At 36.3% G+C, this 11,162-nt stretch overlaps 2 protein-coding genes across 3 annotated transcripts in view; one reads left to right on the top strand and one right to left on the bottom strand.

Moving 5' to 3' along the window:
• Positions 1-7,384, top strand: part of mcat (malonyl CoA:ACP acyltransferase (mitochondrial)) — an 8,524-nt gene extending 1,140 nt beyond the window's left edge. The window contains exons 3-4 of the mRNA XM_079817941.1: positions 1-128; positions 6,165-7,384. The exon at positions 1-128 is cut by the window's left edge and continues 90 nt beyond it. Coding sequence (XP_079674067.1) covers positions 1-128; positions 6,165-6,575 — 539 coding nt within the window. The 3' untranslated portion in view covers positions 6,576-7,384. The remainder of the gene's footprint in view (positions 129-6,164) is intronic.
• On the bottom strand, positions 6,663-10,111 carry bik (BCL2 interacting killer). Of its 2 annotated transcripts, XM_079817942.1 has the most exons (6): positions 10,062-10,111; positions 9,943-9,971; positions 8,760-8,860; positions 8,536-8,676; positions 8,278-8,386; positions 6,663-7,061 (listed from the first exon to the last, which is right to left on the bottom strand). In XM_079817942.1, exons 3-6 carry the CDS (start codon positions 8,852-8,854, stop codon positions 6,969-6,971), a joined length of 438 nt encoding a protein of 145 aa, XP_079674068.1. In that variant the 5' UTR covers positions 8,855-8,860; positions 9,943-9,971; positions 10,062-10,111; the 3' UTR covers positions 6,663-6,968. The 2 variants fall into 2 exon arrangements, with proteins under 2 accessions (XP_079674068.1, XP_079674069.1); XM_079817943.1 differs by lacking the exons at positions 9,943-9,971; positions 10,062-10,111 and having other exon boundaries at positions 8,760-8,988.
• Positions 10,112-11,162: the final 1,051 nt, after the last annotated feature.

Below are 11,162 nucleotides of genomic sequence, written 5' to 3'. Positions count from 1 at the left end.
AGACCAACTACAAATACGCCTGCGTCCAAGCTAGGGAGCACTGTTTGTCTCTTGGTATCCAAGAGCCTGTGTGTGCCATTGCCAACTACCTTTTTCCAGATGGGAGAGTAATAGCTGGCCACAAAGAGGTGAGCTCCATCATTTGGAATCAATGCAAAAAGACCAATACACTACGACCGGAAAGAGTAGATTTTAGTTTCACGTAACTCTCCAAACGGACAAAAACCTAATTGTTAAAGGGTTTGTTCACCCCAAAATGAAAATTCTGTCATTAATTCCTCACCCTCATGTCGTTCCAAACCCGTAAGACCTTCGTTCATCTTCAGAACACAATTCAAGATATTTTTGATGAAATCCGAGAGCTTTATAAAACTTTAACTCTATTAACACTTTCAAGGCCCAGAAAGTTAGTAACAGGGTTCCCGCGGGGTCTTAAAATGTCTAAAATTGTATTTTTTAAATTTAAGGCCTTAAAATGTCTTAAAAACGGCCAGATTTTCACCCGAGGTCTTAAATTTAATTTAGTTAGGTCTTAAAAAAAGTGTTATCCTCGTTCATTTCCAGAAATGCTGGCTGCAGAAAGTTATTAATGTTACACTGTAGCAAAAAAGTATCGAATCGCGAAAGCGGAGCTCTAGAGTGTTTGCTGCGCCGCCCCCAGAGCGTTCGTTCGGTGTGTTGTAGTTTCTTTCTGGGGGTGTTGGTACACGTATTCGGTGATAAAACTACAAATCCCGTGATAAATGCAATTACCTGCCCGCAAAATACGTCTACATTTAATAACGTTGTATTTTTTCTGGACAGAATGAGGCAGACATCCATTGTTTTATATTATTCTAAACAGTGATAAAGTCTGCACTCAATCAGCTCTGCATACCTTAACATGACAATAGTGAAGGCTTGAAGAACTCAAATACACCATAGCTTGATGCAGTCGTGTTTATTGTCTTCGTTTCATCAGTCAAAGCGTTTCTATCTTCAGTTTATCCTACATCGCTAGCTTCACATTAGGGCTAAGGATTACTTCTCTGAGGCTAATGTGGAGTTTCTGCTCGAGGGCGCCCTCTGGCTTACAGTATGAATGAAAGTTTGGGTAACAAATATGAAAAATAATACTTCTCTCTAAATAAATTTATATGACAACCCATATGTTTTTCTCCAATGTACAGTTTTTCCCCCACAGTGGATGCATAAGAGGCTCATATTTCATATTAAGTACATAGACTTTAAGAAATTTATATCACAGATAAAAAGCACAGAATTTCTTTATTTTATTTTTTACAATAAATCTTTAGACCTTTCTAATGGTTTTTAGTCATAGGCTGTCTGCATATTAACAGGTAACCCAGCAGGGTTTTTTTTGTAAAATAAGTTTTCTGTAAAATATAAATGTTATTTTATTAGTATTATTATTATATTGTTATATTTATTCTTAAATACTCTATTTTTAATTTTTTAATAATTAAAATGTTATTGTAATAGTAGTATTTCTAATTTTGTTAAATATTTGTATTTATTGAATATAATCATTATTATTAGTCTTGTTAATATATAAACATTAATATATAAAATGTTATATGCATACACTTTTCATTTGTAAAAAAAAAAAAAAAAAAAACATTTGCATTTTAACCAGAATAATCGCAATTAGATATCTTCCCCAAATCGTGCATCCCTAGTTTATCCTATCTCCTTAGTGCATCCCCTGTTCAATCTCTATTAGGCTATTAATATGCTGTTTTGTAATCTATTCTATTTGAGGTCAAGTTTGTTTTAGCCTATTTTCATTTTGGGCCTAAGTTTTTGGGCATTTGGCACGTTGTTGGCTGTGGAGGGTTACTAATGTCATTGCTTTATTGCTTTTTTTATTATTTCTTTGATTTAAATAATTTTGGTAATGCATCGTATAGGTCTTAAATTTCAATCTTTATGGTCTTAAAATGTCTTAAAAAGGTCTTAAATTTGACTTTCTGAAACCTGCAAGAACCCTGTAGTAAAGATGTGGTTAAAATAGTCCATGTGACTCCAGTGGTTCAACCTTAATTTTATGAAGCGGCGAGAATGCTTTTTGTGCGCAAAAATAACGACTTTATTCAACAATTTCTTCTCTTCCGTGTCGGCCAATACAGAGCTGGCGTTCTGATGTAGAACCCGGAAGCGGTGCACTGTGTTTACAATGTGAACAGCGTCAAGAGACTGACACAGAAGAGAAGACATTGTTGAATAAAGTCATCATTTTTGTTTTTTTTTGCACACAAAAAGTATTCTCGTCGCTTCACAACATTATCAATCAAACTTTATTTATAAAGCACTTTAAAACAACCAAAGTGCTGTACAGCAAAAAATTCATAACTCACAATACATAAAATACAACTAAAACAGATTTAACCTCTGGTGCTCTTCGGTCATTTCTGACCGGAAAATGTTCTGTTTTGAAATGTTAAAAATCACTGCTTCATCGGAATGATACAAAACTTGGTGACTTTGCATTAGGCATGTAAACACACACAAAAAAATTGGGGTCATGATTCGAGCATGCTAATTGGTCGTTAAAAGAAAAGTAGCGTTCATTGTCTTCAGTCATAAATGACCGATCATAGGAAATGAATGGGAAATCGGCAAAAACTCAAAAATTCTCAGAATATTTGTGTGTACAATCTACAAATCGGCCACGATGCTGAAAAAAGTACACACAGTAAAGGGGTGACACTCTAAAACATCAAGAGTGTGATATTGACACACACACGCGCACACACACACACTTCTACACACACCTATGAAAAACTGAACCTATGAACCACGCTTTATTAGAATGATATGAAACTTGGTGACTTTTCTAGCATTAGGTATGTAAACACACAAAAAAAATACTCCCACTTGTGCTCTTAAACTGCAGCCGGCCGGGTCATAGATATGTATACGTAGATTCCTCATTCGAGCGATCCACGCCATGATCCACGCAGGCACTAATGAGGTATCTATGTATATATCTATGACCCGGCCGGAATTTTGACCTCACCTACGGGAAGTGATGGCAGTCTGGAGAGCTAAAGCGTTTGTCTGATATGAGGTGAAATTAATTGCATAAATACCATTCGGTTTCTCTCAGAAACTGATCGTTTCGTGTCTTAAGACATCAATGAGTCGTCAACATTTGAAGTTGTCTGTCCATGTTTTTTTTACTCTAATAGAATTCGACCCCATTGACAAGCATTATATGAGTGACACAGCAACGGTTGGAGTTAAAATCTTAATTTGTGTTCTACTGAAGAAACGAAGACACCTACATCTTGCATGCCTCAGGGGTAAGCAGAAAAACATCAAATTTTCGTTTTTGGGTGAACTATCCCTTTAACCTGAAATCCTGCAATAATAAAAAAATAAAAATTACTATAAAAAAATGTGTATAGTTTTCAATGGCAAAATAGAACCATAATTATTGTATAAATCTAAAAAAATAACATCAAATCATCTCAAAATACAAAATTAAAACGAAAAAAATATTATTGAAGAAAAATAAATTACATTGGTTTTACTGGGGTGGAGGAAGTTTAATTTTTAGGTGTCCGGTCACTTATGACTGGGAAGACAACCAATGCAACCCCTAAACGAAGAGCACCAGAGTGTTAAGACAAACCGCGAAGACTCACTAACCCCCACATACAGTGCATTACAGTAATCCAGCCAAGTGGTAACAAAGGCGTGGATTACTGTCTCAAAGTGTTGCCTCGGAAGAAAAGGCTTTATTTTGGCCAGCTGCCTGAATTGAAAAAACCTTGATTTAACGACTGCCCTGATCTGACTGTCGAGCTTAAGGTCAGAATCAAGTTTAACCCCTAGGTTTGTGATGGTTGGCTTGATGTGTTTGGCCAATGCACCCAATTCAACAGGAGGGGTCCCAGTGGTACCTCCGAAAACCATCACCTCTCTGTCTTATTTGCATTAAAACTTAAAAAATTAAGAGACATCCAGGCCTTTATGTCATCAAGACACTCGAGTAGCGTTCTGACAGTGTCATTCTTTTTAAGAGGGATATAAATCTGGGTATCGTCCGCGTAACAGTGGAATGATAAAGTTAACATTAAGGTTTAACCACTGGAGTCACATGGACTATTTTAACTATGTCTTTCCTACCTTTCTGGGCTTTGAAAGTGGTAATAACGTTGCAGTTGATTGGGGGTCAGAAAGCTCTCGGATTTAATAAAAAAAAATCTTAAATTTGTGTTCCGAAGATGAACGAAGGTCTTACTGGTTTGGAATGACATGAGGGTGAGGAATTAATGAGAGAATTTTCATTTTTGGGTGAACTAACCCTTTAAGCCAGGGGTCTCAAACTCATTTTACCTGGGGGCCGCTGGAGGTAGACTCTGGGTCAGGCCGGGCCGCATCAAGTATCACATAAAAAGTGTTTCAAGTATTCCAAAAAAAAGTAGCACAACTGATCCAATCTTCTCAATCTTTATTATTAACAGTTCTTCAACATGAATGTTTCTTCTGAACATGAACTGTTCCTCTGAATTTGAACTAAATATAGCCTATAGAAATTAAATCATGTAATATGAAATAATGAATGATTTTAATTTTATTGTAAAAAATAGACAAATTCAAAGCACCGTAACCAGGTCAAACAGAACAGTGAGCGAAATTCTAGGTCTAATTCTAGTTGGGAAATAATCTTTTTGGGACTATTTGTAAACAATATTTGCGTTAAATTGCGTCAAATATATTATTAGTCCCGATATTCTTTGCATGAGTGAGTGAATAAAAACATAGATCCGCAATGTACTTATGGATTCCCAAGTGGTCTGGTGGTAGAATTTTTGTCAACAGTGTCAAAGGTTCCGGGTTCTAATCCGCTCTCATATAGTTTTTCTTCATTAAAATCAAAGATGTTCATCAATGATTGTATAATAAGACCATGGACACGTTTGCATTTTGTTTTGTGATTTCATCGGAAAGAATAGTGTCTCTCTCAGCAACGGCATTAAGCGATAGATTGACGTGCTCGTCTGTGTGTGAAGACTGTGCAGTGTGCACGAGCCAAAAGAGAACGTTAAAGGGTTAGTTCACCCAAAAATGAAAATTCTGTCATTAATTTCTTACCCTCATCTCGTTTGACACCCGTAAGACCTCCGTTTATCTTCGGAACAGAAATGAAGATATTTTAGTTGAAATCTGATGGCTCTGAAAGGCCTCCATTGGCACAATGGCACTTTACACTCTCAAGACCCTTAAAAGGTACTAAAGACGTCGTTACAAAGTCCATCTCAAAAAAAAAACCTAAATAACGACTTATATAGTGATGACGATTTCAAAACAAGGCATCATGAAGCTTCGAAGCGTTATGAATCAGTGAGTCGAATCATGATTCGGATCGCGTGTCAAACCGCCAAACTGCTGAAATTTGGTGATCCAAACTGCTGATTCGACTCGCTGATTCATAACGCTTCGAAGCTTCATGATGCCTTGTTTTGAAATCGTCATCACTATATAAGTTGTTATTTAGGGTTTTTTTGCGCACAAAAACTATTCTCGCCGATTCATAAAGTTATTTTAGAACCACTGTAGTGAGATGGACTTTGTAACGACGTCTTTAGTACCTTTTAAGGGTCTTGAGAGTGAAACGTGCCATTGTGCCAATGGAGGCCTTTCAGAGCCATCAGATTTCAACTAAAATATCTTCATTTCTGTTCCGAAGATGAACGGGGTCTTACGGTTGTCGAACGACATGAGGGTAAGTAATTAATGACAGAATTTTCATTTTTGGGTGAACTAACCCTTTAACCCCGCCTACTTTGATTTGATTGGCCATCTCAATCATTTTGACATTGACGAGCGCTGTTAGACCACATTCGTTTCAACTGTGTGATCAGCTTCGTTCGTCTGTTCCTGTCAATCATGCGGTGTCAACCAATTATACTGCACGAGGGAGGGGCGAGCCAGCTCTCTCTCACACACACACACACACACACACAAAGGAGGCGGCAAGCGCTGCACATGCAATGATTCAGCAAAAAGGTGCTTTTCAGAGCAACGCGCGGGCCGCACTAAACACTAAACTTTGATGTCAAGAAGGGGGCCACAAAATATCATCCTGCGGGCCGCCAGTTTGAGATCCCTGCTTTAAGCCTTTCCATGCTTTTAACAACCATTCTCTCACACAGGCTTTGGATTTCCTTCAAAGCCATTCCAGAGAGCTGAAATTCATGAGAACGCGGCTACTGCCGGTTAGCGGGGCCTTTCACACCGCACTGATGGAGCCGGCGGTCGAGCCTCTGAGAGACGTCCTCAGACAGATAGAGGTACGGCGGCCCGAGATCTCGGTGCACTCCAATGTGGACGGCAAGCGTTACATGCATGACAAGCACGTACGGAATCAGCTGGCCAGACAGTTGGTGTCTCCGGTGAAATGGGAGCAGACGCTGCATGAGATTTATGAAAGATCCCAGGGGCAGGAGTTTCCTCACACCTATGAGGTGGGACCTGGTAGACATTTGGCTTCAACCCTGCAGAAGTGCAATATGAAGGCCTTTAAGAACTATACACATGTTGATGTTGCATTAACAGAGAATTGATCAGTGATTGTGCAGTATATCTGTTACGTTTGGTTTTCTTCTATGCTGATAAATACAAAAAAAGCCAAACACTTTATTCCTTTTCTTAAAATTTTTATTGCGTTTGATGGTTTGGAAAGTCCAGCTTCCTTTAATAATGCAGAAATGCGTTTAGAGGAAGAGGTTACAATTCATTGGCCCAATTATCCAGCAATAGACCCAATACACACACAAAAACATGTTTAACTTGCGAAAAACTGCACATATATGAATTTATATATGTGACCAGCACTTAATTTGAATCAGTTATAAAAGAGAATGCAAAATAAGCAGTTTTCTTTAAAAATGGTTATATTTGAGCCAAAGACCAGCTCTTGACCCCCCTCACTGTCACATTCAGCCTTCATATCCATTCTAAGTTACAAGGAAGATAGACACAGTGACCAGTAGTAAAGCAGACGCCAGTATGTATGTGGTCCTGCGAGACCAGTCAGAAACGTTGGACACCTGAGAAGAGATTTAAAAAAAAAAAAGTTACTTTTTTTTCATACCACAGTTTCACTTAAATACCATGGTACAAACTGTATATTCTATTAATTTCATTAAAATGATCAAATTACAAAAAAAAAAAAATTTGAATATATGGGTCAATGACATGACATACATTTTCTTTCGGAAAATAATGAATTTGTACAAAAAAATACATGTCACATATCAAATTGATCTACAATATTTCCTTTATAAGAAATTTACATTTAAAAGAATCAATTCCCACTGCAATTGAAAAATGAAGTAAGAAATATAAATGTAAACCATTATATAATGTATACAAATAATAATAAAAATTAAAAAAACATTACTCCTTATGGAAAATTGTGTTCTGAACACATAGAAATGTGTCTGTTTATATGAATTGGACTAAAAGGGCATGCATTTTACAATGATTCATATGTATATTGTACATGTATATTATTTTAAATGAATATATGGTCGCACCACCTGACATTTTCTGGGTGGTAAAATCAGAAATCTCGTTTAATAATGAATTAATGCTGTCTTAAAAGCTGTAAAACCAATATGAATCAACACCATACATTTTTTGGACATAAAAATGCATTTTAAAACTCTTTTTTTATCTTTAAAAAAAATATTATTTTCCTTATTTGTCATTGACCCATATCTTTTTCTACATGCACATGGCTCTAAATATGTATTAGACTACAAATTACACTTTGCAAATGCTTTATGAAAGAAAATTTTCGAAAATTGTAGAAATATATTTAAAAAGGCGTAGGACTCCTCAAATACTTAATCCAGTTTATATACACTAATGTTCAAAAATGGTCAGAAAGATTTAAGATTTTTTCTTTTTGAAAGGAATGAATACTTTTATTCATCAAGGACATATTAAATAGCTCAAAAGTAACAGTAAATAGAAAATGATGTAATGTTATAAAGGATCCTGAAAAAAATATATCACGGTTTCCACAAAAAATATTAAGCAGAGCAACTGTTTTCAACATAGATGATAATAAGAAATGTTTCTTGAGCAGTAATTCAGCATATTAGAATTTCTGAAGGATCATGTGACACTAGATCATGAAAAAAACATCTATCCCAAACTTTTGAACGGTAGTGTATACTGGATTAGTCTATAACTAATGGACTTTTTGAGTGTCTTTACCCAACATTCATACAGACACAAAAGAAATATTGTCCTTACCCAGGCTGCCCACTTCTTAGCCTCCTGACAGCCATTTTGAAGCTGTGGAATCAACCAGGATGTCCTCAACTTTGGCATAATTTTAGACCCCCAGAGGTTGCCGAGGATCCTGCTTAATACAGTTCCATTTTTATCAATATTAATCGATATTAACAAACCACACCAATACTGTCATATTATTCACCCTCTTTATTTGAAACACCCTAAATGGATTGCTTTTGCCATTTGTTCATGTGGGAGTAAATACTCTCAACTCACCCAGAGACCCCTCTCCTTGTTTGGACGTAAAGATAAAACCCCAAATTCAAGGGCTGCAATTGGACAGGCAGTTGTTCACGCCATTTGTTGTCCAATTCGTCTCCTATCTGAGCCAGCTGCCGTCCAATGAGCTGGGTGACTCTGATATTCAGACCAAATAAGATTGGTTTAAAATAGGATATTGCGTTTCACAATATAATACTGAAATCTGAACAAATGATTACCTCATATTGATGGCATAGAGGGTGTTGTGGTCTACCTCACTAGGTCCAGCCTGGAGGGATGTGGCGTTTTTCGGCTGTCTTGTTTCTTCCACCATCGTGTTCTGAAAGGTGTGATCATGTTTATGACACTGATTCAACCGTCTCTTGCATCACATTTAACCATCTATTTGCCTGAATTTCATTTTTTTTCTTTTCTTTTCTCTGCTGCGGTTCTTTATTTTGTTTGTGTGGAGGAAGAGGACTTTGTTATTTCGCCCTGCCCTTTGTGGTCTCACGTGACTTAATCCAGCAGCGATTGCTTTCAACGGACTAGTATCACTCTGTAAACACACGGCCACGTGACCTGAGGACAATGGGTGTGTCTCTTCTATTGCTGCCATATTGTTAGAACATGACATCATTGCACATACAATCAAGTTTGAAAAAACACCTGCAGCCATAAACACAACTTCCTGCAAGAGGACTCTGCTCTTCTGTGGTAATAATTCTTTAAAAAATGACGCAGAAATGCACAGTTCATAGAGCCACCAAAAAGCTGACTCATTCCTCGCCTTCGGCCTTACTTTCACTATTTGATGTTTTGAAAGAGCATGTGATAAAAATGCATTTTGATTGTTTATAGTATAAATAACACATTTATCATTTATGAGGGTCTCGTGAAAGAAAAACAAATGTGTTTTCATTCTCCTTCATGTGACTGTTGAAATCATCAGGTTTAATGCAAATGCTCATTCAAATCAGCCAAACTGCTCAAAGCCGAACCGAGATATTTTTCTGAACAATAACACTTTGTCGACGTTAAACCTAAAACATATATGTTTTCGTTGTAATAACAGACTATTGTCAAAATAAAAATGTGACGCAGTCATTATTCTGAGACCGAGAAAAGATTAAAAAATAATAATAAAATCACATTTTTGGGATTTTTACATTTCTTAAAGCTTTTATTTTTACTACTTTGTCTTATCAAAACATTTTGTATTTGAAAATAATGTCATCTTTAGATAGCTACAAAAGTACTAGTTTTCATCCTCAGGCAAGATTGATTTTTAATATATAACAATTGTAATGTTTCTAACTGTGTTTTTCACCATAGACTATCATCTTTTTTTATTGTTTACAGTCAAAATGTTCGTGATAACAAAGAACAGGTGCATAATGGAAAACAAAAACAAGATCATACCTTGTTTGTAGATTAAAATGGACGCCGCCCTGCAACATTTCAAGATACAATTTCATTTGAAGGAATATTCGTTTTAAGTATTGTGAGAAATATATTAATGAATATTTTCTGTGACTTACAGCAGCGTCCTTTAATCTCCGTCTCTTCCTGTGATGTGTCTCAGAACAGTGATCACCTGCAGCCACGCCTGCAGTTTTACACTCAGGAAGCGACTGTGTCCGCAGTTGCATTGGTGTCAGTTTCATTTGGGTCCAATAGAGGACACTAAAGGGTTCGATATCACTACATTCATACATTAAACACAGATCTGGATTCATGATCTCATGCTTTGATTCAATCTGCTGGACCATAAAACAAAACAACATTTAAAAATCAATAAAAAAAAATGCCTTTCATTTTCTCTGGTAAGTAAATATTTTGAATAGTGTATTGATGTGGGTCTTGTTTATTCTTCTGCATACCAAGCAACTTTTATGGCTTTTGCTGTGCACCTAAATCACAATTTTCAGTGAGAGGGAGAGGGAGAGAAATAACAAAACACACAGCATGGCTGCCTACAGAAAAGCGTATCTGTAATAAATGTAGATCAGAAGCAGTTGAGACGGAGGAACACTTCCTCCTGCACTGTGATAAATACACACCCCTAAGAGATTCACTGTATAGTCAAATCCAGCACATTATTCCTGACTTCCAGTCACTCAATGAACCTGACAAACTGAAGAGAGAGAGAGAGTGTGTGTGAATATTTATGTACATATTAGGGATGCACGGATATTAAAATTTTGGCCGATACAGATAACTGATAATTATTGATATTTGAAAACTGATATATTGACCGATAAATCTAAATCCAAATTTGTAGATAATTGTTGAGAGTCTGATTACAAAAACAAAAGTTTCACAATTAAAAGCCATGTCCCAAGCACACAATTATAATGTTCACATTATAATTTTATGTAGCCTATATGAGAGACTTTTAACTGCATTTAACTGTATTTTCATTTTTTGAAGTGATTCCAATCATATTTCAAGCCATTCAAAACCATCATGGCAAACAGTGCCCATCTGAAGTGTCTCAGCTTAAGGAAATAATCCATTATTTATTGGCTTTAATTTGTATGCCAATTTTTCTGATCAGGCCTATAATGATGACATTAAAAATAAACATATATCAGCCGATACTGATATGGTGGCCAATATGTTGTGCATCCCGCCTTTCA

The sequence above is a fragment of the Gobio gobio genome, assembly GCF_949357685.1.
Source record: "Gobio gobio genome assembly, chromosome: 5".
NCBI lineage: Eukaryota > Metazoa > Chordata > Actinopteri > Cypriniformes > Gobionidae > Gobio > Gobio gobio.
This window is presented reverse-complemented; position numbering and strand designations above follow the sequence as displayed.

What these genes read in the sequence shown, in the direction of transcription:
- bik (XM_079817942.1), bottom strand. Translation starts at nt 8,854, where the DNA reads ATGGTGGAAGAAACAAGACAGCCGAAAAACGCCACATCCCTCCAGGCT. An exon ending in CTCTATGCCATCAATATGAG is followed by an intron (nt 8,677 to 8,759) that starts GTAATCATTTGT and finishes TCTGAATATCAG; the next exon opens with AGTCACCCAGCTCATTGGAC. An exon ending in CTAAGAAGTGGGCAGCCTGG is followed by an intron (nt 7,062 to 8,277) that starts GTAAGGACAATA and finishes ATCTCTTCTCAG; the next exon opens with GTGTCCAACGTTTCTGACTG.